This window comes from Lissotriton vulgaris, unplaced genomic scaffold, assembly GCF_964263255.1.
Source record: "Lissotriton vulgaris unplaced genomic scaffold, aLisVul1.2 SCAFFOLD_3957, whole genome shotgun sequence".
Taxonomy (NCBI): domain Eukaryota; kingdom Metazoa; phylum Chordata; class Amphibia; order Caudata; family Salamandridae; genus Lissotriton; species Lissotriton vulgaris.
The window spans coordinates 158,908-185,053 of record NW_028251085.1 but is presented as its reverse complement, the minus strand read 5'-3'; the positions used below and the strand labels follow the sequence as shown (position 1 = coordinate 185,053).

Genomic DNA, 26,146 nt, shown 5'->3' with positions numbered 1-26,146 from the left:
CTCCGTCCGTCTGCGCAAGCTCATCTTGTTAGATGGAAATATGGGAGGAGTGCCATTGGCTAGGATCCCATGTTTCCTGGCCCTATTGACCGCATCTCTAGACATGTGGCCCTGACCTCTGTTGTATTTGAGAAGGTCATTGCTCGAGTATGGAAATGATTGGGCAGCACGGTTGGCCCTGGGGCCCGTCTGGGCGCGGACGGGCTCAGACAAGCTTGCCTTCGGCGTGCCGCCGGCGCGCCCGCTGGGCCCGTCCGCTGCTCTTCCTGGGTGGAGGGGCCATTTTATACCTTCAAGGGCTGGAGGGGCCGAGCACTGGTCCGATCGTCTGCTCCTCAGCCAAGATGGTGGCCGCAAGGAGACAGAGCCCAGGCAGCGCCTGATCGGCTGCAGTGGGGCTAGAGAGCAAAGACCGGGTGGCAGGTCCACACTAGGCAGGTCAGTGCAGCGCGGCAATTTTAATCAATTTCCAAAGTTGCACAATTATTAAAAATACGAACAGCAAAACAACAAAGTGCAAGTAATTTTTAAAAAATGAGGGTCAAGGCTATTCACGCACAGAAGTCCCGACTTCCGCCTCAGGACAAACACCAGCACACTGTCAATCGGTGCTTGCATTGGCAATGGTCTTTTATACCTCCAAGGGCGAGAGGGGCCGAGCGCTGGTCCACTCGCCTGCTCCTCACCCAAGATGGTGGCCGCAAGGAGACAGAGCCCAGGCAGCGCCTGATCGGCTGCGGCGGGGCTAGAGAGCAAAGACCGGGTGGCAGGTCCACACTAGGCAGGTCAGTGCAGCGCAGCAATTTTAATCAATTTCCAAAGTTGCACAATTATTAAAAATACGAACAGCAAAACAACAAAGTGCAAGTAATTTTGAAAAAATGAGGGTCAAGACTATTCACGCACACAAGTCCCGGCTTCCGCCTCAGGACAAACACAAGCACACTGTCAATCAGTAGAGAATACAAACAAATAATTGTTTATTCAAATACACTCAGAGTGGAGACCGATCTGCCAAGTCACTTAGGAGTGTTGCAGAGGGACTGACATCAGCAAGCATAACGATACATTATGTACATTTTAGAACCAGAAGAAGCACACCCACCATGGAATTCTCCAAACCGAGGCAGCTGAACAGTAAATTACAAAGGAGTATGTTTCGATTCTGAGGCCGGGCGCACATTATCTGTTGGTCAAGGTCATCCTGCCGGTGCCCGCCACTAGACACATGGGAGAAGGCCTACATCTCACAACAAAGGTATGCACTAATAAGAACAGTGTATTCGTTAATGTAGCGAAACTCGTCTCTGAAGAAACATAACCTAAGGAAATGCATTTCTCGGAAAAGGCAAAGGATTGGTTTTGATCATGACTTAAAATGGCGGCAGTACATAAAATGGTGCTCCGAATGCTAACTTTACGTGAACATGAACAAAAACATATTTCATTATTATTTTTATTCTAACAATCCTCACCCTTGACCATTTGGAAGTGAAAAAGTATAGGCCCATTTGTGCCTACCTCTTCTGGCTAAAATACTAGAGAAAGCCATAAATGGATTTGTACATGCTGCTCAGCTGAACTTCTACTTCTGGACTTTGCAGTGGGAAAACAGCAGACCATCTCTTATTCCTGCCTCTTCATGGGCTGGTGGGGCCATGCCCCAAAAACCCAAATGGATGAGCTACCTTTGGAAATATCATAGAAATTAGTTTAGAAAACTTGCCTGAATGGTGGTGCTACCCGTGGAATCGTACGTTCATGCATAATAGCTGTTAGTGGCTTTATTTATGTCATCAAAATGATAGGACTAACAGGAGTGACCTCGCAGGAAGGGACATCACACAGTGACAAGCTTTGCATGTTGTTCGGCCAGCACTGATTACTGACTATTTGGATGTGGCAGTAGAGCGCACGACTTAAGCTAGATGAGTAGTCATGTTCGTTATACCACATTGGTTGGAAAGCAGTACACAGGTTCGGCAAGCTGACGTTTAGGGATAGTAGTTGTAATTCCTAGCTGTTCTAACTGTCCATGACCTGTGTGTGACCAGCTGTTAGATCGACCATGTAAAATAACTGCATTCTTTTCAACAGGTCGGTATTCCCAATTCTGTCTCTTGCATCTGTGTGCCAAGGTATCACACCGCCTTATGCACCACTCACTCTTATGCATTATGGCAGAGCTCATGCTAGTTTCAGGGGTATGTTTGTGGTCAGGAACATTTAGGACACAGGGGTCCCTAGAAGCAATAAGGCAAGGGACACAAGGCATAAATTCCTCTCCTTCTTGAGCGAAAGTCATTGCAAGGCATTGTCTTGGATAAATAATTTGGAAGAGTCATCCAGGAAACTGCTACTTCATTTATCTACAATGAGAGTCTTACAGTTAGGGCATTTCACAACTATCTTGGCTAATCCTATCCCACAGAATGTCCACTGTCTTGCTAAGAAATACTATTCCTGTCCATTATAAGTGGTTGTTATTCTTAATAGAAAGGTTTTAAAATGTTTCTTTAGAATATAACCGCTGCTGTTTAACGCGCTGGCTGTGCCTGCACAGCTAAAATAAAACCAAACCAAGACCTGTTTCAATGATGTCTTGTATCTGTGGCTTGTGTCTTACAGCTGATTTTCAAAAAAGTGTATGGACCCATGTGGAAATCCACATTTGGACCATACAAGAACATGAACATTGCCTCCCCGGAGATTTTGGAGATGGTGCTGAGGCAAGAGGGGAAATACCCCATGAGATGTGACATGGCGCTCTGGAAGGAACACCGAGACCTGAGAGATTTCGCATATGGACCTCTGACTGAGTAAGAAAATTGTTCTTTGTTTTTCTCATAATTTGATTAAATTGCTGATCTATAATGCACAGCCGCTAACATGTACATGTTTCTGGACTTGGGTGTAGTCTGCTGGTCCCACATTGAGGAAATCTTTCAAATAGAAATGGTCTACCGGTCCCTAACAGGGCACCGAAGGGATTTCTGGCCTTAGATGTAGTATGAAGGGCCCCAAAAGAGTACCTAAGGGAATCCTGTTGTAGTTTACAGGCCCCTGACAAAGAGATGCCTGGTATTGACCAGGAACCCTTTCTGTATTCTGTGTGGGACCACTGGTTAGAGGCGGCAGACCCGAGAGCAGAGGACGGCCCGGGACCAGGGTTCAATTCCCGACGCGGCAGGTTTCTGGACCAGGGTCAGCGGACTCGATAATTCTCTCGCCTCGGTGCCCACTCTGATCAGCGATCACACTCGGCAACTCTGGGCACTAGCTTGCCTCATCTTCACTAACGGCCCCATCAGACCGCCGGGGATGCCTGGTCTCACCCTGGAGATACCCATTAAGGGACCATCTCTCAGGGAAGCCAGGAAGGGTTTCGCAGCGGTCGAAGCGCGGGGACACGCCGGTGCGCGTAAAAACCCAGCGCTATATAAATGCCCCTATTACTATTACTATTACTATTACTTACTTGTAGATCACCTGTCTCTAAGAGAATATGTAAAGGGTTATATGTAATCTACTAGTCCTCTATGAAGTAAGTAGGGAAGTCCTGTTCCTATGTGTAATCTACAGGTCCCTTACAGCATTTGTAAAATATTCCTCATCTCAAGTGTAGACTACGGGTATATAATGTGAATTTATAGTGTTATGTTCACTTATCTCGCCGGTAGCACAATATGTAGGGAATGCCCAGTCTAAGATGTAGCCTGACAGAATACATACAATTATTTGTTTTAGGTGTAGTTAGCAGAGTATGTAAGGAATCCCTGGACTTAGGTGAAGACTATGTGCCCATGTCAGAGTGAGAAAGAGTTTCCTGGTTTAAATGGAGTCCACAGACCCTTAACACATGAAGGAAGAGAGTCCTGGTTTGAGGTGTAGTCTTCAGGCTCTTGATATAGGATGGAAGAGATCCCTGGTCTTGACTGTAATCGACAGATCCATAACACAGTGTGTAAGGGATTCCTGTTATTAATCGTAGTCGACAGGTCCATAGAGTAAAGAAGGGAATCCTGAAATTAAGTGTTGTCTACAGACCTTTAAAAGAGTAAGAAATGCCTCCTGATCCTAGGTGTAGTCTACAACCCCTTATCAGAGTAAAGTAGGGAGTCTTTGCCTTAGGTGTGGTCTGCAGACCCCTGACAGTGTCTGTAATGTAATCCTGGTCTTGGGTGGATCCTACAGATCACTACTCGGGTGTGTAACGTATTCCTGGTCTTAGGTGTAGTCTACACATATCTAACTCCGTACAAAAGAGATTCCTGTTCTTGGGTGTAATCAGCAACCCTCATCATGCCATGGAAGATATTCCTAGACCTGCAACAGCATTAGTTTGGGACCCCTCTCTAGTTATTTTATGACCAGGGAAAAGAGAGCACAACATCTAAGAAAACATAATAAAGTTCCCCCCTGGTCTATTAATACTTTCTCATAAGGCGTGGCTCATATAGTTAATCAATAAGCCTTCAGATTAACACAGGTACACAGATTTTTTCTGATTTTTGATATTTTATTCGTTTTGTTTTCCTTTGTAGTATATCAAAAAAAGGCTTTTTTTTTTCTTCTATTTTTGCTATTTTTCCATATATATTCATTAATTCATCAATAATACTTAGTCATTTCAACATTAAAATTCAATAAACGGGGGCGTGGCTTGGCGGGCGAAGATGGCGGTCGCAGCCTTGTAGAGCTCCCGCCGGCCCGGACTGAATCCGATCATTTATCCTGACCCCCGAGCCCACTGTTGGTGCCCAGTGCCTGTACTCGATCCGGTGAAGTCTCCAGTCTGCATTGGTGTATAGATCCTGTGATTCCTCCCTTCCTGTGATCGAGGGGAGTCGGCGGCAGAGTGCGGCCTGGTGGCCGGCCGGAACCGGGGTCCTCGAGTTTCGCGACGCCTGGTGGCAGCTGTGACCTGGCGGGTGCGGGTGGCATCCGCCACGCCGTCCTGGGCTTATCTCTCAGCCAGCGATCGCCTGGAGTTTGAGGCGGAACTAGCGACTTCTACCCATCGGTTCTTCCCCTGCACGACCGGCGAGTGGTGGCAGCGTGGCCGGGCCCTGCGACAGTCTGGTGGCGGGGGCAACCGGGGCTGGACTGGTGGTCGGCTGGCCCCCCCTGATCCGCCTCCCCTGGCTAGGCCCACTGGATACGGCGACCCATGGACCGCGGACCCGCTGATTCCTCCTGACATATCCTGGACGGCTGCCCGTGGGGACGACTGTGGGTGCGGCCTGTCCTGCTGGGGTGAAGCCGGGGCCTCGATTTTCGCGACACCCGGTCGCAGCGTCCCTCCCCGGGGCCTCATCTGGGCAGCCCCGTTCCAGTTTTTGCGACAGTGCCCGAGAGTGGTGTGGGCCCTGCCCGGCGCTTGCCATGACCAGGGACAGAGGAGGTGGCCCGCCCAAGCATGGACCCATAGATAAATTCACAGGGCCGAGTGGTGGCGCTGGGGCGACCGGTGGCAGCGGCGGCCCCGGGCCAGACAACGCAGCTATCCTAGCGGCCATAACCCAGTCTCGGGACATGCTCGATGCCAAGATCGGCGCGGTCGGGGCGGATGTCACGCTCCTACGCCAGGACCTTCGCAATGCAGTGGAGCGGATTGCTGGGGTCGAAACCCGTGTCACGGAGACTGAGGCGGACATTGGTGGCCTAAAGAAGCGCCTTGCGGAGGTGGAAAGCGTCCAGAAGACACTGGCGGCCCGAGTGGAGGATGCAGAAGGGCGCGCGCGGCGCAACAACCTCCGCTTCATTGGTTTTCCGGAGCGGTGCGAGAAGGACAGCATGGAGAGGTTCCTGACCGGATGGCTGGAGAGCTGGCTCCCTGAAGGGGCGTTATCTAGGTGTTTCGTGATCGAGAGGGCCCACAGGGCCCTGACCCAGCGGCCGCCGGAGGGTGAGCGCCCGCGGCCGGTTATAGCCCGCCTGCTGAACTATCATGACCGGGATGTTATCCTGCGGGAGGCGAGGAACAAGGGCTCCCTCGCCTTTGAGAATCATACCATTATGATCTTCCCGGACTACACAAAAATGGTGCAACAACAGCGGCACTCCTTCATGGACGCTAAGGCCAAGCTCCGGGGCCTCAAGCTCCAGTATTCGCTCCTGTATCCAGCTCGCTTGCGGGTCGTATACCAGTCTCGTACCCACTTCTTTGACTCGCCAGAGGAGGTGTTTCGCTGGACGGATGAGGCAGTGCGACTACGTCCCCACGCCCAACCGGGACTGGACCCGGGCAGGTCTCCAGGGTCGTCGCCGGAGCGGACACAACGCCAGCCCAAGAAGGGCCGACATCGGAGGTCTCGCTCCAAGAAAAGATCGGCTTCCGCCTGTGCGTCGCAATCGGGTGGCGCCAGGGACTCTGAACACTCCGATGCGGGCAGCTGAACACTGTTGGGCCTCCATACATTCTGTCGGCGGCATATGGACTTGCTCTGCCTTGGCTGGTGAGACTGTTTTACTTTGTCCTTGATGTACCAGCCGGCTCCCATGTGGAGACCTCAGCTATAGACGTGGGGACACTGTGTGGCTCGGAGGGTACCTTATACGGGCCTCAGACCCTCACGGATGTGAGTGTTGTTGGGGGGGTGGTGTGTGTGCGTCTTGGTGGGGTTTTGGGGATCCATTGGTATGGCGGGCCCTGAGTCCTCTGTTTTGGGCTCGGGTCTCTCCATGCCGCGACAGGTACTTCACTGTTTTCTGAGGTATTGGGGTGGGGGGAGTGGGGTATGGGGGGGTGTTTTGGTGTTGCACTTGTTGTTGGGGGGGCTCTGGGCTGGAACGGGGGAGTTGTGTTTGCGGGCTGGGGGGGTGGGTCCACACGTGTCGGGGGCTGTGCTTTTTGTCGTTTTGCGGGTAGCACCTGGGTGGGAGGGTGGGCCGGATCTTGCACTGTGTGTCGATAATGGCTAGTGCTGCGAGTGTGATTCCTTCGAAGACCCTGCGGGTGGTAACGTGGAATGTGCGGGGTGTCCTGGATAAGATTAAGCGGGGGGCTGTGCTGCGGTGGGGGAAAAGGGAGATGGTGGATGTTCTTTTGCTTCAGGAAACGCACATGCTGGGATCCAAAGCCCTTAGCCTCCAGAGGTTCGGCTACCACCAGGTCTATCATGCTGGCTTTACGAGGGGCTCGAGGGGGGTGGCCATACTGATTCATCGTAGGGTGGCCTATGTCCACGAGAAGCAATGGATTGACCCCCAGGGCAGATTTGTTTTTGTTAAAGGTCTACTGGGGTCCGAGCCAGTGGTTTTTGGTAGTGTCTATGCCCCTCCCCCCCCTGCAATGGGCACTGTCTGAACGGCTGTTTGCGTTGTGGGACGAAGTCCCCGAGGTCCTGACTGTGGTGGGGGGTGATTGGAATGAAGTCATGGATGTGGGCTTGGACCGCCAGTGGCGAGCGTGTGTGGTACCTAACCCCCCCCCGCGGCTGCCCCCACCCGGTTGAGTGCAACGGCGCGCAGTATGGGCTGGGTCGATGTGTGGCGGCATTTTCATCCCGCAGTACAGGCCTTCACGTATGTATCGGCGGTGCATGGGTCATTCTCGAGGCTTGATTACTTGTTTGTACCCGGGGCCTGCCTGAGCCGTGTTAGGGACGCCTCGATACTCCCCAGGGGCCTTTCGGATCATTCCCCTGTCCTGGCCACTCTGACCCTCCCCGTTAAACGGCAACCTTTTCGCTGGCGTATGTCCGCCTGGCAGTTGCAGCGGCCGGACTATGTGGCGCACCTACGGGAGGCGATCGACCACTTTTGGCGCGAGAACTTGGTGGGGGGAGCCGACGCTGTTGTAGTGTGGGAGGCGCTGAAGCCCACGATCCGGGGCATTGACATAACTTGGTGTGCGGCCGCTCGGCGGAAGCACCGGGAGGCCATTGTGGCTGCCGCGGCCCACGTGGAGGAGTTGGAGCAGCGTGGTCGACTTGGAGGTGAGGAGGGCGTGGTGCGCCAGCTCCTGCAGGCCCAGCAGACTTACTCCTCGGTCCTACATGAGGAGGCCCGGCAGGCGTGGCTCGCCACGCGCAGTAGGGTATATCAGTGGGGCGATAAGTCCTGCACCATGTTGCATAGACTTTGCCAGGCGACCTTCCAGCCCCTGGAGCTACCCGGTCTTACGGCGGGGGATGGCTCAGTCATGACCGACCCGGACCAATTGGCGGCCAGCTTTGCCCGCTACTACGAGGCACAATATGCCCCTCGCGATCCGCTGAGGGAGAGCGGGATTGCCCCGTACTTGGATGCTTTACTCCCGCAGGCAGTCCCGGAGGAGGCTAGAACGGCCCTAGAGGTCCCACTTACGTCCGAGGAGTTAGGGGAGGCGCTTGGCCAACTGAACACTGGGAAGGCGCCCGTCCCTAGTGGCTACCCTGCCGAATTTTATAAAAAATTCCACGTCCAGCTGGGACCCCACTTTCGCAATGCGCTAGAGGCAGCGCGGTCTAGGGGCGAGCTGCCACCTGACTGGCGCCATGCTGAGATTGTGGTCTTTTTGAAGCCTGGTAGGGCGCCTGACCGTCATGATTCATACAGGCCTATCTCCCTCCTCAACATCGAGGCCAAGATCTTGGCGAAAGCCCTGGCGAACCGCCTTCTGCCCCTTATAGCCGACCTGGTCCACCCCGACCAGGCCGGGTTCATGCCGCACAGAGCCACCCGACACAATATCCGGCGGGCGCAGGCAGCGATCGACGCCATGAGTGCTAGGGATGAACAGGCCGCACTTCTCCTTGCGGACATGGACCGGGCCTTTGATTCGGTGAGCTGGGCGTATCTCTTCGCCTTATTGGCCCGCCTAAACCTCGGGCCGGTCTTTCTGTCCTATGTCCGCCTCCTGTATACCAATGTCACGGCGTCGGTCCGGGTGGCAGGCGCGGTCTCAGGACGCTTCCCAATCGGCCGCGGTACGCGCCAGGGTTGCCCGTTGTCCCCATACCTATTTGCCCTGGCCATGGAGCCCCTCGCGGCGCGGGTGCGGCTAGATGCCCAGCTGCGTGGCTTTGTCTGGAACGATACTCTTACAGATAGAATTGCACTCTACGCGGACGATGTCCTCCTGTTCCTTACGGATCTGCGGCGCTCTGGCCCTCGAATCCTGGAGATCATGCGGGGGTTTGGCGAAGTCTCCGGGCTTACCCTTAACCTATCTAAGTCGACCCTGTGGGTTCTGCATGGCGGAGCGGTGGCCGACGATTGGGCTGCTGATCTACGAGTGGCGACGGACGGCCTGAAATACTTGGGTGTTTTCCTCTCGACTTCGCGGGCCGTGGCCTGGACGCGTAGTGTCCTACCGGTGTGGGAACGGGTTCAGACGGATGTTAAAACGTGGTCCAGGATGCCGCTTACGATCTTTGGAAGGTCGGCCATCTTTAAGATGGTGGCGCTGCCGAGACTGCTGTACCAACTCCAGCATTTCCCGCACCCTATCGGCATGGAGTGGTTTCGCCAGGTGAACTCTGTGCTGGGCCGCTTCCTGTGGGAGGGCGGAGCAGCCAGGGTGGCCCTCAAGACATGTTTTCTATCCACCTACTGTGGTGGCTTGGCCACGTCTGATCTCCTCTCCTACTACCAAGCATCGCATCTGCTTGTTCTTAACGATTGGTGGTATGGGGATAGGAGTGATCCGGCATATGCCCTGGAAAGGCATCTTATGGGTGACCATACGCTCCACACCGTTCTATACTCGGCGCGTATACGCCGTGGGTTGCCATCGGTGACAAGGGTGGTCTTTGCAGTGTGGCGGCAGTCCTTGCGCCGCATGGGATGGTGGGGCAAGCTGACGGCGGAAACGCCGCTGTGGCACAACGGTCTGCTTCCAGAGCTGGCGACTCTGGCTGGGTTCGAGGGTTGGGAGACTATTGGGATTACTCAACTGGGTCACGTCGTGTCCGGCACAACCCTCAAGTCCTTTGCAGACCTCCGAGTGGAATTCCAAATGCCCCAGTCCCAGTTTTTCCGTTACCTACAGCTGCGACATGCCCTCGCCCCAAGCATTGCCGGCCTCGACTCCCTTCCGGAGTTTAGCCCAATTGAGGCGAAAGTCTTTATGGGCGACCTGGGAGACAAGAAGGTTTCCAGGATCTACCAGACTCTGGTTATTCACTGCTCGTCTACTCTCAGCTCCCTCCGGGAAGCCTGGGAAGTGGACGTGGGCACCCTGGACGAGGACGACTGGAGAGAGGCCCTGGAGTCTCCCCGTGGCACCGCTATCGCGGTTCGGCTCCGTCTCATACAATTCAAGTATCTACATCGTGCCTATTACACACGTGAACGACTGTGGAGGGCTGGTTTGATTGAGTCATCGGAGTGCCTGCGATGTGGGGAAGTGCCTGGCACCTTGTTGCACACAGTATGGTCATGTGGTCGCCTGGCTGGCTTCTGGAGGGGTGTATGGAATTGCCTGGCTGAGGTCCTGGGCTGGGATCTTCCCCGTACCCACCGGCTGGGCCTGCTGCACGTCATGGACGGGGTTGGGGGCAACATCTATAAACGTCACCTATTGCTACTGGGCCTGGTGGTGGCTAAGCGCGACTTGGCTCGGGCCTGGAAATCTGTGAGGGCCCCCCCCCTGTCGGCATGGAAGGCGGGACTGGACTATTTTATGGGTCTTGAGAAGCCAATTTTTGAGGCGCGGGGCTGCCCGCGCAAGCACTTCAAGATCTGGAAGCGGTGGGCTGACTATCGTGGCCTATCCTTGGAACCCCCAGCGGAACCGGAGGAGGACATTTGATCGCAGCGCTGTCTCTGGCCCTAAAGGCACATCCCAGGTTGCTTCATGCCTGCTTCTCTTATATGAACCATCTCTGTGTTGCCTCTGTACATGTGTGGAAAGGGGGGGGGGGATAGTGGGTACGGGTGGGGGTGTAGTTGGGGTTGGGATGGGTAGTTGGGATTTTAAAGCTGAGCTTCATTGATACTTGCTTAGTATTTCTTGTGTATGTGATCCATACATTGATCTTGAGGTGGTGACCTTGGTGTGGGAAGGTGCCTCATGCTTGTCATTCTTTTGCTCAATAAACTTGGTTGTGAAAAAAAAAAAAAATTCAATAAACAGTTCCTTTATCTTTACAATTTGATATATACATAAGAAGGAATTTTTACAATGGAAAACAAGGACCCTGTCCGACACACACTTATCGACATTCACACTTACTCATTCATAAAATTATACACACTTCTTTTTACAACCCAAAACAATTTCTGAGGTTGAGGTAACACAGATATTAATCGTGAGTTTCCACGCCAGGTCTACGCGCGTTTCGGCTGGCTTGTACCACCTTCCTCAGGACCAACAAAGAAAAAGTTTTCTCTTCAACGTGTGTTTACAGGGTATCTGAAATACAAATATAATATAATGTACCTGTGCAAATTTGACCAAAGGACAGTTGAATTAATCTAACAAGTTTCCTTTATATAGCACTTTATAATTACTGTGAGGTATCAAGTTTATTTATTTATTTATTTATTTATTTTTGCTATTTTTAAAGCGCGCAAATACCCTTACGGGTGTCTCGGCGCTGTTGCTCAAGGAACTCTAACTCTATGAGGATGGTTAAACAGAGGAGAAAAGCCATGTCTTGAGGCTCTTTCGGAATTTAATGAGGGTGGGGGCAGTTTTGATATGCAGTGGGAGGGTATTCCATAACTTGGCAGTAGCTGTAGTGAAGCACCTGTCTCCCCAAGTCGCTTTTTTTGTCCGAGGGACCGACAGCATGCAAGTAGTTGAGGATCGAAGTGTTCTGCGGTGCTCCAGAGGATGAAGAGCTATTTTTAGGAACTTAGGCCCTGGAAAATTTAGGGTCTTGTAAGCTATACAAAGAGCCTTAAATTTTATTCGGCTTCTGATTGGAAGCCAGTGGAGTTCTTTGAGACGGTGGGATACTGAGGTGAATTTGGGGATTGAAAGTAAAATTCTTGCAGCCGCGTTCTGGACAGTTTGGAATTTATTAAGGACTCCTTCCTGCGCGATGAGAAGCAAGGAATTGCAGTAGTCCGTTTTTGAGAACACAAGAGTACTAATGAGAGTTTTGCCCGCTGATTGAGGAAGATATGGGAGAAGTTTCTTAATTCTTTTGAGTATAAAGAATGCAGATGATGTCACAGTATTGGCGTGTTGATGGAAGGTCAGTTTGTTATCAAAGATAACTCCTAAGTTACGGACCTTAGTCACCGGTTCGGGGGGGGATCCCAACTCCGGTGGCCACCATTGTGGGGACCATGCTGGTTTCAAGCTCCCGAATGTCATCACCTCCGTTTTATCAGAGTTAAGTTTGAGGCAATTTGATGACATCCAGGAGCTTATTGCCTTCATACCCTCCCGGAAATTGGCTGCCACACTCGTTCCGTTGTCATGTACCGATAGCACTAATTGCGTGTCATCGGCATATGTGGTCAATGCAATGCCGTAAGATTTTATCACCCTCGCCAAGTCCGATACATAGATATTAAAAAGCGTCGGACTTAGCGAGGAACCTTGTGGGACTCCGCAGGGGAGAGAAAAGGTCTGGGAGGTGTAGTTACCCATTTTGACAATCTGTGGCCGATTGGCGAGAAATGAGGCAATCAGGTCTTTGGCCGTTCCTCCTATTCCCAGGGCTGCGACACGGTCGATCAGAGTGATATGATCGACCGTGTCAAAAGCAGCGGAGAGATCTAGGAGTATCAAGACAGCTGATCCTCCCTTGTCCATAGTTGTTCTAATTTCATCAGCGGCTTTCAGTAGTGCCGTCTCAGTCCCATGTCCCTGCCTGAAACCGAACTGAGTGTCGTCTAGCAGGTTGTTGGTGTTTATGAATTTTGACAGCTGCAGGTTCATGGATTTTTCAAAAATCTTAGCTGGAAACGGGAGACAAGCAATTGGTCTATAGCTTGCTGGTAAAAGAGGGTCTAGCGTGGGTTTTTTCAGCAAAGGTTTTATTATTGCTTCTTTCCAGACAGAAGGATATGTTCCCGTAGAGAACATGGCATTACATATTGTGACTAATGAAGGGGAAATTGCTTCTGGTATGCGGTTAAGAATGGAAGGGGGGCAGGGGTCCCGGGGGGAGCCAGATTTGGTGCTGACTACTAGACGTTGAATATGATCTTTGTCTACCGGTTGAAAGGATACAAAGGTTGGTGAGTTACTGGTAGAGGGAAAAGTCACAGGTTGTAGCGGGTTAGAGCGTGAAAAAGTCTGGAAGATGGAACTGACTTTTTGCTCAAAAAAGCTAGCCAAGGCATCGGTCAGTGATTGGGAGGTCTCTAGGGGCGGCGTCGGGGGGTTGGATAAGGTAGTTACTACCCTAAATAATTCTCCGGATGAATTTTTTGCCTGGTTGATCTGAGTAACATAGTAGTGACTTTTCTCAGTAGTTATCGCTCTTTTATAGATAGCGAGGGCATTTTTGTAGGTGGATTTGTCTGCCGGGCTGTAGTTACGGCGCCATTGTCTTTCCAGGTTCCTGCAATGTTGTTTCTGCATGCGTAGGGCCTCCGTGAACCATGGGGCTGAAGGTGTTGTTCTGTTTCGGTGTGTAGTTTTGGGAGGGGCTAGTTTGTTACAGGCCAAGTCTAGATTGGACTGGTAGTTTACAGATGCTATGGTGGGGTCTTGCTCAGTAGGGATATAGGTATCCTGTATCATCTCTGATAATTGAGATATATCAATATTTTTCCAGTCTCTGTATGTAAGCCGAGCTGGTACATCAGTGTTCGATTTAGTGACAGTAGTTTGTATAGTGAAACAAATGGCTGAATGGTCTGACCAGATCAAAGGAATTATCTGGGTAATATTTACCAGAGGGTTGTTTGTGAATATGCCGTCTAATGTATGGCCGGCTTGGTGAGTCGGAGAGTTAATGAGCTGTATTAGTCCCACAGCTTCAAGATCTGAAATTAGTTGTATGGTGTCTTGGTTATTTGAGATCTCAAGGTGAAAGTTAAAGTCACCTAATAGCGTAAACTGGGGGGTGCCAGCGACTGCTTCCAGTAAATTCCCTATGTTAGATAGAAACTTCGCTCTTGAACCAGGAGGGCGGTATATCAGCATTCCCTTAAAGGATGTTTTTGCTGATAAACCTAGAGTGAAAGTAAGAGACTCGTATTCTGAACAAATATGTGGTTTGGTCGTGAGTTTAAAACGGTTTTTATAAATGATGGCAATGCCGCCACCTCTTTTTATTGGTCTGTCGAGTCTGCAAACATTAAAGTTGTTAGGAGTGGCTTCGGCGAAGTCGGGTCCCGAGGCCTCGTCGCCCCAAGTTTCAGTAATGAACAATAGGTCGAGTTTAAGCTCCTCGATCAAGTCGGCTATTTCCGTTTTGTGTTTAGGAAGGGATCTGGCGTTTATAAGTGCCGCTTGTATGGAAGGTGTATTATTTATTGAGGATTTTCTGGAACGTTTGGTGCAAGATGGACATGACACTGGGCCTACAATATGGTTGGAGTGTTTTAAAGTGGGGAGTGAGTGAGGTTGCTCCGCTAGATGTTTTAATTGGCGTAGTTCATCGGCGGAGTAGGTTAATCTCACCGTATGTGGATGAGGCCACGGGTCTGGAGTAGCATGGGGGGGGCCGTTGGCCCGTCCTCGGCGCGGACGAGCGCAGACGAGCTTGCCTTATGCGCGCCTTCGGCGCGCAATCGTCGCGCCCGCTGCGCTCGTCCGCTGCGCTTCCTGTTGCAGCACATTTTTAAGTCTATGGGCTGGCATAGGAAGAGGGCGAGGTCACGTATAGATCACGTGAGTGGGCGTGTCCGCAGCAGTGACGCGGCGTTGCCCTGGCAACCGAATGCCGAGTCAGCCCTGAATCGGCTGGCCGGTTCGGTTTACAGTGCGCTAAAGCGTGGGTGAGTTAGCAGATGGGATTAAAATGAAAAAGACACAATTACAAATTAAAAATGCAGCAAGCTAACTCCCGGCTTCCGCCTCAGGAGTGGAGTTCCTTGAACGCGCGAAAGCAGTCTGCGCGCGCTCAAGTAGGTTAGGTGGGCGTGGTCACGTATAGATCACGTGAGTGGGCGTGTCCGCAGCAGTGACGCGGCGTTGCCCTGGCAACCGAATGCCGAGTCAGCCCTGAATCGGCTGGCCGGTTCGGTTTACAGTGCGCTAAAGCGTGGGTGAGTTAGCAGATGGGATTAAAATGAAAAAGACACAATTACAAATTAAAAATGCAGCAAGCTAACTCCCGGCTTCCGCCTCAGGAGTGGAGTTCCTTGAACGCGCGAAAGCAGTCTGCGCGCGCTCAAGTAGGTTAGGTGGGCGTGGTCACGTATAGATCACGTGAGTGGGCGTGTCCGCAGCAGTGACGCGGCGTTGCCCTGGCAACCGAATGCCGAGTCAGCCCTGAATCGGCTGGCCGGTTCGGTTTACAGTGCGCTAAAGCGTGGGTGAGTTAGCAGATGGGATTAAAATGAAAAAGACACAATTACAAATTAAAAATGCAGCAAGCTAACTCCCGGCTTCCGCCTCAGGAGTGGAGTTCCTTGAACGCGCGAAAGCAGTCTGCGCGCGCTCAAGTAGGTTAGGTGGGCGTGGTCACGTATAGATCACGTGAGTGGGCGTGTCCGCAGCAGTGACGCGGCGTTGCCCTGGCAACCGAATGCCGAGTCAGCCCTGAATCGGCTGGCCGGTTCGGTTTACAGTGCGCTAAAGCGTGGGTGAGTTAGCAGATGGGATTAAAATGAAAAAGACACAATTACAAATTAAAAATGCAGCAAGCTAACTCCCGGCTTCCGCCTCAGGAGTGGAGTTCCTTGAACGCGCGAAAGCAGTCTGCGCGCGCTCAAGTAGGTTAGGTGGGCGTGGTCACGTATAGATCACGTGAGTGGGCGTGTCCGCAGCAGTGACGCGGCGTTGCCCTGGCAACCGAATGCCGAGTCAGCCCTGAATCGGCTGGCCGGTTCGGTTTACAGTGCGCTAAAGCGTGGGTGAGTTAGCAGATGGGATTAAAATGAAAAAGACACAATTACAAATTAAAAATGCAGCAAGCTAACTCCCGGCTTCCGCCTCAGGAGTGGAGTTCCTTGAACGCGCGAAAGCAGTCTGCGCGCGCTCAAGTAGGTTAGGTGGGCGTGGTCACGTATAGATCACGTGAGTGGGCGTGTCCGCAGCAGTGACGCGGCGTTGCCCTGGCAACCGAATGCCGAGTCAGCCCTGAATCGGCTGGCCGGTTCGGTTTACAGTGCGCTAAAGCATGGGTGAGTTAGCAGATGGGATTAAAATGAAAAAGACACAATTACAAATTAAAAATGCAGCAAGCTAACTCCCGGCTTCTGCCTCAGGAGTGGAGTTCCTTGAAGGAACTTACACCAAAAGCTCCCAAAAAACCAGGGTGTGAAACTCTCATAAGTGGGAAAGCAAAATTTGGCCTAGTTTCAAAGTGACACTAGATTGATGGGTTGTCACATTTGATCTGTATGACTCCATTTGGAGCCTCATCACAGTCATTCTGAAAGATCTTCTCAGACATTTTAATGTAATCTAAAGTATGGGACTCATTGTCTCAGAGAATAGAGGTATGAATGTATTCTCACCTTTAATCTAGGTGTGATCAAATGTGTAACATGTAATCCTGTTAAATCACGTGTACATTTTGATCATGTATTTTCAATTTATTTATTTATTCAAAGTTTTATATAGCGCGAACAAGATCTTTTCAGATATCAGAGCGCTTTACAGAAACAATGGGTAGGGGCAACAGGAGGGCGAAAAACTATTGGGTACAATACAGTAGTCGGTAGTGAATGAATAGCAGAGTAGGATAGCAATCAAGTAAACACATAACAATATAATACAATACACGATCAGGTGCCAATAATACACCAAGGGTGCAAAGTCATAGATCCAGAAATAATAGAGTTCATGTGAACTTGGCCATAAGGATGGCTTTGACCTCCTTCTTAAAAAATGCAGTGGAGGAGATAAGTCTTGTTTCAGGAGGGAGTGCATTCCAGATCCTGGGTGCCATTCCTGAGAAGGAGCGTTTGTATGTTTTTTCCTTCCGGAATCTTCGAGGTTTCAGGAGGAGATTTTTTGTGCTTCTATTGGATCTCGAGCCACCAGATATAGTCAGCTTTTGAGTGAGGTAGTTGGGAGACTTGTGGTGTATGGATGAGTGTCATACAGGCAATTTTCAGCTGTATTCTGGCTTCAACAGGCAGCCAGTTCAGGGATCTCAAGTCAGGGGATATATGCAAATGTTTTCTAGAACCAGTGATGAGTCTCGCGGCAGCGTTCAAGGAGGCTCTTAGGGGAGCGGTTGTTGAAAGGGGGAGTCCGCTGAGGGCCACGATTCCGTAGTCTATGCGAGGGATGACTAGGGCTTGTACAGCAGTTTGGAAGTCCTTAGCTGGGAGGAAGGGTTTAAGTTTCCTCAGAGTGTTGATTTGGAAATTAGCTTTGCTAATGTGCTGCTGCATATTGAGGTTGGCGTCAAGTGTGATGCCTAAGGATTTCACGGAGTCCACAATAGTGGGTTGGACATCAAGGGCAGTAAGGTGATTGAGCCAGGTTTGGGTGATGGCGATTTTCTCAGGAGGTGAGATCAGAAGGAACTAAGTTTTCAGAGCATTTAGTTTGAGGTGATTATCGACCAACCATGATTGGGTGTTACTGAGTGTGGCATTCAGAATTTTGATGTCTTCCGGGGATTGTAGTTTGAGGTACAGTTGAGTGTCATCGGCGTACATGTGGAAGTGTACATTAGATGCTTGCAGCACGGTGGTGAGTGGTTCCATGACGAGGTTGAACAATGTGGGGGATAGGGAAGATCCTTGTGGGACGCCTAAAGTTGCAGGTACAGCTGAGGACAGTACGTTGTTGATCTTGAACTTCTGAGACCAGTTATGTAGGATGGAAGTGAACCATTTGAGAACCGTCCCGAATACACCCTTTCTGGTATATAACAGCTCCAGTAGGTTCTCATGTTTGACAGTATCAAAGGCTGAGGAGAGATCAAGAAGGATGAGGAGGCAGGAATCATTGCGATCAAGGATTTGGAGGGCGTCATCAATTATGTGCGTCATAGCTGTTTCCGTGCTGTGTTTCGCTCGGAAGCCTGATTGATGAAGGTTGAGGAGGTCAAACTGATCAATGTGTTTTGTCAGTTGGAGTTGTACGCATTTTTCCAGCAGTTTGGCCAATGTGGGGATATTAGTGATAGGGCGGTAATTGTGTAGGTCAGCCGGGTCAGCTGTGGGTTTCTTGAGTATGGGCGTGACTTGCCCTACCTTGAGGGAGTCTGGGATGAGTCCTTGCTGAAGGGAGCTGTTAATGATTTTAGTCCAGAGTGGGAGGAGCAGGGGGGTGAAGTCTTTTACTGCATTGGCAGGTAGGGGGTCTATGAAGTGATTAGAGGGCTTCAAGGTGCCGACCAGTTTGTGAATTGTATCGTCAGAGTAGGTGTCAAAGGATGACCATGATGCGTTGTTTTTAGGTTGAGTGGTGGTCATGCTGATGTGGCTGGAGTATCGGCTTGCATCGATGAGGAGATCACTCCTTAAGTTATCTGTCTTTAGTTTAAAGAAAGCAGAGAAGTCTTCACAGTGTGGGATATCGCTTGCTGTGATGTTTGCTTGTAAGGGTTGCATCTTGGTTTGAGTTTTGACAAGTTCGAACAATTTTCTCGGTCGGTTTTTTGCTTGGTCCAGCTGGTGGCTAAAGAAGTCAGATTTCGAGCGCTTGATTTTCCTAAAGTAGGCATTTCTCTTGTTCTTGAGCATTTTAAAATGTAGTGCTGAGGGGTCAGATCTCCAGGTGCGCTCCGCCATTCTCATAGCACGCCTGTCTTCATTGAGTCTACCATCATACCAGGGGTTCGAGTTCTTGGTGGAGACTCTCTTCAGTTGCAGGGGGGTGGCTTCGTTGATTATTGAGTTCATAGAATCGAGGTAGAGGTCGGTCAGTGATTGTACATCAGAGGCGCCCGAAGGGGGAATGAGGAGACTGCAGGTGTGGGGAGGCAAGGAGTTAGGGTTAAGATTATTCATGTCCCTTTTCCAAATCTTGGATTTGGTGGGTTGAGCCGGGTTAGGTTTAACTTTTTCATTGATGAAGAAAGTGATAATGTGGTGGTCTGACCAGTCACAAGGTTGGATCTCTCCCAGTTGGGTAGTGTCCTCTTTGGCGATGATAAGGTCGAGGATCGAGCCTTTGTCGTGTGTCGGGCTGTTGCAGATTTGGGCGAGGTCAAGCGCATTAAGGAAAGATTTGAGACTATTCACCACTGCGTCTTTCTGATCGTTCCAGTGGAGATTGAAGTCACCCAGATAGATTTGAGTGATCTGCTGACCGGCGTTGGATGAGATCGTGTCCATGAGTTGTTGGGTGAAGGAGAGGTTGTCCCCGGGCGGGTGGTAGAAGACATGTAGAGAGCATACAGGTTTGCCCTCACTTGAGATATCCAGGCAGAAGAGTTCACAGGAAGTGAGGGAGGGGGAGGTGACTTTGCTGACCGAGAGGTTGCTCCTAAAAATGCATGCGATTCCCCCGCCCGTCTTGCCGGACCTGTCGAGTCTAATGATGTGGTAGTTGAGGGGGACTAGTATGTCCATTATAGGTGTAGAATTTTTCAGTTAGCCACGTTTCAGTCAGTATGGCTAGGTCGAGATCCATTGATATGATGAGATCCGCGATATCGGAGGAGTGTCTCGGGGCCGATCTGCTATGGTGGTGCTGAGTGAAAGGGAGAGGAGAGATGGGTATTAAATGTCTAACTAAAAACTATAGTATATGTGAGGCGGACTCGGAAAAGAAAAGGGAGGTGTGAGGAGGGAAAGGAGGTGAAGAAAGGTAAACCAAAACAGGCCGTAGGCTCACAGGTAACCTACTGTTAGACCCTACCTACGGCTCTATGCATCATTAGTGCTGCTTTGTGAAACTTTTCTGACCTAGATGTTTGGTTCTAAGAAAAATCTATTAAAATAAAAAACACATTAGGGGTGGCACAGAGTGAGCATGAGTGCAAGGCGGCGTGCAGCTGGTAGTAAGCTAGGTACAGCCTGCCATACTTTGCCTTGTAGCACTGCCTTTATCGCACGCTAAGTCGGAGTCTTCTGGGTGTGGTGTAAAGTCTGTTTCTCTAGGTCGGGTGACTGTCTTGTTCGCTGAACTAACGCTGTGCAGTCAGCGTCGGAGAGGCGTGGCCGCAAAAATGTATGGATTGTTTAAGTATATCTAATGGTTGTAGGCAATATGAAATGGTGCAGCATGGTGGCACTTGTTTCCCAGGTGTACAGCATATCTGAACGTATGAAATTACTGCTTAATTTTCTTTTTTCTTTTAAAGCAGGTGCTCGTCAGGAGGTCGCTGCAGCTTGACAAACGCATTGCCCCTGCCATCGCTGCCAATGACAGTACCAGCACAACTACGACCAATCACACTCCTGCAGGTGTGACAGTTCAATCTATTCTAGCGCCCCAAACCTATAAAACAAAATGGCTTAGGCGGCAGGTACTAGTCATTTTTAATTTTTAATGTATTAACAACTGTTGTTGTGATACACAGCCACTATGTAGCAGATTGGCATAAACGCCGGTGCTGACTATTAAGAGCTTGTGCCCAGCACCGAAAACCACCGGCTCAAATTAAGCTCTGAAAAGGCTCGGTTTAGGGTGCTCTGCTGCGTGTCCTGTTTCTCTATGCGAGTGCAGAGGGCAGCCGGTATGACAAACCAAAAGGCAGGAAGGAAGCTGGTTGGATTAAGTCTATACAATTTAGACTAGCAGAGCACACATACCTCTGCTTGCACCAACAAACACTTCAGAAAGAACCGGGCGCGAAAGAGATTAGAAAACCTTGAAACTAGCAGGCGTGATGAGGATTACAATGCAGGGGTGACACTGGAAAATTGAAGCGGATAAGTGGATGTGATGGAGATTTGACTGCCTCGGACCAGCACCTCCCTGATGTGCATGCAATATTACCATGTATACATTTTTTAGGTCTTTGTACACACACTTTTAAAAGAAATCCAACTGTTTACCTGGATGCAGGGTTGGGCACGCTAAAAAAAACAAGTCGGATGGGGTGGGGGGCGGGGGAGAAGGGGAGTGAGCGAGTGGGAGGGAAGCGCTGGCTCTCGGCATTGCGTGGGCGGGGGGCACATTCCTTTGAAGTGTGAAGCAGGCAGGCGGCTCGGGGAGCAAATGGCAAGCGCGTGCATAAGCACATGCACTCCCCACTGCAGAGGGCTCCTCGAAGCCTCCCCAGGCCAGCGGGGCCCACATAAGCAATTCTATAAAAGCTCTGCCGAATTCCACCATAAGTAAATCATTTGCTTTTTTTGCGCCAAAAATTGCAGTTTACTTCTGCAACTGAGTCCCTTTAATAAGCAGAGAGCATCATTTAATGGAAAAAACAAATCAAGCAACCCATGCAATTACTGAATGACAGGGCAAGCCTCCCCCACCCACCCTCCCAGGAGAAAGCACAATGAATTCCTCTTTATTGCTCTCCTTGCTGTGCTTTTCAGTCCCAACCATGTACTTACCTGATTTGTCTGCAAATAGTCGAGGGCAGGACGGTGGGCTCCATTGTCGGCCTCATATGAGCAACGAGGTTCTGGATTCCATGACTATGTTAAGGTTTCTCATTAATTGCAATGAGTGGCAATCAAGGCAACACAGATACTGCACCAGCATGGGACACTAATTACATGACACTGGGAGAAATCTGAACAGCCACGAAAGTGAAAGCGCCAGGATGAGCCGGCAAGGCGACGGCGAGCATGCTAATGTAATTAAGCGTGCGCATGTCCCATATTACAACACGCGCTGAAAGACAAGCGTTTACCTTATGCGCTGAAAGTGCAAAGGGACCTATCTATCCCAGATTCTGGCCATGGCACACATGTTGGCACGGGGGAGGTGGCACTGATGCACTGCTCGCTGTAGTGAAGCGATCCCACTGTTGCCAAAAGAAGAGCGGGTGAGGCCGGGCCCCACTCCCAGCAGGGCCCGCATTTGATAAGGGCGGTGTACTGTCTAATTAAAGGGCTGTCAAAAAGCAAATTATGCACTGCAATGTGGCATGTTGTGAGGCGGCATTACTTTATTATTTTATTATTTATTTTTTACAATGTTAACATTACCTGAGCAGATTCAACTGCAGGTAAGGGGCCTCTCGTTGCGCGGCATCACAGGAACAGCGTTTTAAATAATTTTGGTTCTATTTGAGCAATAGATTATGCGGCAAGTACTGCAAATCCATAACTATGAGTATAATGCTGTGACTGCAGAATCGCATAATTTGAGGCACTAATTGTAACCCATGTTCACAGCAGTTCAGGTAAATTACAGCAGGGGAGCGGACTTCTTAACGAACATTAATTACTATTCCTTTGGGGGCTTGGACACCTCTGTTAGCCTCCGTCAAGATTCCTCCAGTTGGGCCAGTGTGTTTGGGGTGGAAGTGGGGGCATAGCAGGATCCTGAACAAAGGGGTGAGCAGGCTGTGCCGTCGAGGCGTGCCCGTTGCTTCCCAACTGATGGTGCTGGGTCACGCGCTCACAGGATGGTGCCAGGCCCCACGTAGAGTCAGAGTACACTGAAGCAAAAAAAAGATGACAATCACATTAGTTTGATAGCAGTCACACTTCTGTTGTGATCCTGATGCGTGTCATACCTCCATGTGGGGCTGAAGAGCTTGTGTAGCGCTGCGAGACGCCTGCAATGCACAGAGGACGGAGCAGGAGCCGTGCTGAGAAAGTTAAGGGCACTGCATCCGCACTACATGCATAGTGGCCCGGGAGGCAGGCGCCATGGTAATTACAAGTAGCATCTCGGAGCGAGTGATATTTTTGTAGAACATCACATTGTATTGCTTTTATTCAATGTTTCAAAGAACAAGGCAGCAAGTACTCCAGACTGTGCTAAGGGGTCAGACTGGCACGAATCCGAACTAATCCAGATGACGGAATGATTAAATAAGGCCTAAGAGAGAGCCACAAAGAAAAGGAAACATCATTTCAGAAAGGGAATCCGGCCAAAGCTACAAGTAAAGCTGTACCATGGTCCAGCCAACCTAATCAGGGGGCATGGCTGTAGGTCACAGATCCTAACAAGCATTGGCGCCGCGCGGCAATCAGTCACACTTATGTTGTGATCCTGATGCGTGTCATGCCTCCATGTGGGGCTGAAGAACTGGTGTAGCGCTGCGAGACGCCTGCAATGCACCGAGGACGGAGCAGGAGCCGTGCTGAGAAAGGCAAGGGCACTGCGTCCGCACTACATGCATAGCGGCCCAGGAGGCAGGCGCCATGGTAATTACAAGTAGCATCTCGGAGCGAGTGATATTTTTGTAGAACATCACATTGTATTGCTTTTATTCAATGTTTCAAAGAGCAAGGCAGCAAGTACTCCAGACTGTGCTAAGGGGTCAGACTGGCACAAATCCGAACTAATCCAGATGACGGAATGATTTAATAAGGCCTGAGAGAGAGCCACAAAGAAAAGGAAACATCATTTCGGCGGCTCGGGAGCAAATGGTAACAAGCAATTAGGGGGAAGAGAAGGGAAGCCAGCGCACGCTGGGGAAGCCTGTGGGAGGGAGGCTGATGGCTTTGAGGTGGGGAAATGCGTGTGCTTGTGGTCACTTGATTTCACGTGAACTGTTGAAAATCCGCACTCTGTGAAACTTTCTGGTTTCACCGCAATAGGTCTCTCTACGAGACCTAAAAACGCTTGCTTTATGTACAAGCAATCATGGACATGGTGGTCGGCTGACCCCAGCAGGCCACCATCCCAGTTATTTTAGTGATTCCTAGGGGGTCGCAAATTGCGACATACCTCATTAACATTAATGAGGTAGGTCCATTTGCGAGCCCATACGAATCGCTAAATGAAAATCTTGGTGTTTCATACTTTTGGAATAGGGATTACGTAATTGACCTAATTGCGATTTTCAGCAAATCGCAATTAGGTTATTTCTAAACTAAATCTTGATATATGTGGCCCATAGTTCTGTGGGAACTTCTATCTTTTAGGCCAACCTTCCTTCAGAAATTTCCACACTTTCAAAAGTAACAAATTCTCCTTCACTGCAGCTTTCCATATCTCATCTACCCCTTTAAACTCCTTGTGCATAACATCAGAAATACTGGCAACTACTTCTGTCTCCTCCTCTCTCTTACTTCCCTCCCCAGTCTCTGGGAAGCCTAGAAAGACAATCTGCAATAACATTTCTTTTTCCGGACATATATCTAATTTTGTAATTGTACTCTTCAAGTCTAGACATAAGCCTGGCAATATGTACAGTGGGACCCCCCTCCTCCTACCCCCCCGCCGCACATGGAGATAGTATTCAGACTAATGGCTTATGGTATGTGTTAAGGATGAAACGAGCACCCCAAACATAAGTCCTACAGCCCACACATGCGCTAAAAGCTCCCTTTCAATTACTGCATATCTTCGTTCAGTTTCATTCAGGGAATCTAAATTTATATGCCTTAAAGGGAGATCATAGGAGTTTTAAGACTCATTCTTGATTTCTATAAAAGTGGGTGATTTCAATTTGCCAAAATTCTATCTTAGCCCAGGCTGGATTGAATCAACACATTTTTAGTGGCTGTACTTGTCAATTTTCCTCATGTAGACAACAAGAAGAGGTTTTTTTTGGGAAGGCTCCAGTTTTATTCTGAAAGTTAAATTAGATCACATAGGTTTTGCTATTCTTAAATCAATATCTCCTTTCTATTATAATATCATTACTGATGTTGTTTTAACTGACCTTTTTATCCGCTGCTGGTTTATTCTCTGTCACTTATAGTCTTCAAATTTTGTTAGACATCACTGTATTTTCATTTGCTTCCACAGTGAATTGTTGTTTAGTGCTGATGATGCATTTAACCCATCTCTCCATCAGGATTTCACTATGTCTTTTTATAGTTAGCTATACCATTTTATTAGAGAGTTAAAAACGGAGTATTGCCTTTTGTAAATAAATGTGACATCCGTGGAGCTTCATTGAACTCCCATTAATTACATAATCGACGTCAAAATTCAATGCCATGCTGAATTATATCAACCTATCCACTATACATATACTTGATATGCATGTTTGTTCTACCTGTATAAGTATCATGTCAAAAAAAAAATTCGAGTTTATATTGGTGAACATACAGGTGTAACTTGATACCTCACAGTAATTATAAAGTGCTAAAGAAAGGAAACTTGTTAGATTAATTCAACTGTCCTTTGGTCAAATTTGCCACAGGTACGTTATATTATATTTGTATTTCAGATACCCTGTACACACACGTTGAAGAGAAAACTTTTTCTTTGTTGGTCCTGAGGAAGGTGGTACAAGCCCACCGAAACGCGCGTAGACCATGAGTGGAAACTGACGATTAATATCTGTGTTACCTCAACCTCAGAAATTGTTTTGGGTTGTAAAAAGAAGTGTACATAATTGTATGAATGAGTAAGTGTGAATGTTGATAAGTGTGTGTCGGACAGGGTCCTTGTTTTCCATTGTAAAAATTCCTTTTTATGTATATATTGAATTGTAAAGATAAAGGAACTGTTTATTGAATTTAATGTTGAAATGACTATAAGTATTATTGATGAATTAATGAATATATATGGAAAAACAGCAAAAATAGAAGAAAAAAAAGCCTTTTTTGATATACTACAAAGGAAAAAAACTGAATAAAATATCAAAATCCCAAAATATCTGTGTACCTGTGTTAATCTGAAGGATTACTGATTAACTATATGAGCCACGCCTTATGAGAAAGTATTAATAGGCCACGGGGGAACTTTATTATGTTTTCTTAGATATTCCTAGACCTGACATAGTATACAAGCATTTCCTGGCCTTAGATGCAGTCTGTGAGCTGTTAGCAGAGTATCAATGGAATTCTTGGTCTTATATGGAGTATGCAGGTCCCATGTATGGTATGTAAGGGGTTTCTTGTCCTTGATAAAGAACATCCCTGCCCTGCATGGGTGACTATGTCATAAAACAATATAAAGGGTGTCATTTTAAGTAAAGCCAGCCTACTAGATTTATCAAATGGTCAGCACAGCAAAATATAAAAAGCAAGGCCCTACTTGTCTATCAAGGGTTCAGCACATCAACATGTATTAAGCAGATATATTTGTTTTTTATAAAAGTCACCAATAACTATAATCAAATATGTATTTTGTAAATTCACACAT

At 49.2% G+C, this 26,146-nt stretch overlaps 1 protein-coding gene across 1 annotated transcript in view; it reads left to right on the top strand.

The window, feature by feature from the left end:
* Positions 1-2,631: 2,631 nt before the first annotated feature.
* The window catches only part of LOC147663035 (sterol 26-hydroxylase, mitochondrial-like), a 111,888-nt gene continuing 88,373 nt past the window's right edge, over positions 2,632-26,146 (top strand). Inside the window, exon 1 of the mRNA XM_086950715.1 lies at positions 2,632-2,819. Within this exon, the coding sequence (XP_086806841.1) occupies positions 2,656-2,819 (164 nt within the window). The 5' untranslated portion in view covers positions 2,632-2,655. The remainder of the gene's footprint in view (positions 2,820-26,146) is intronic.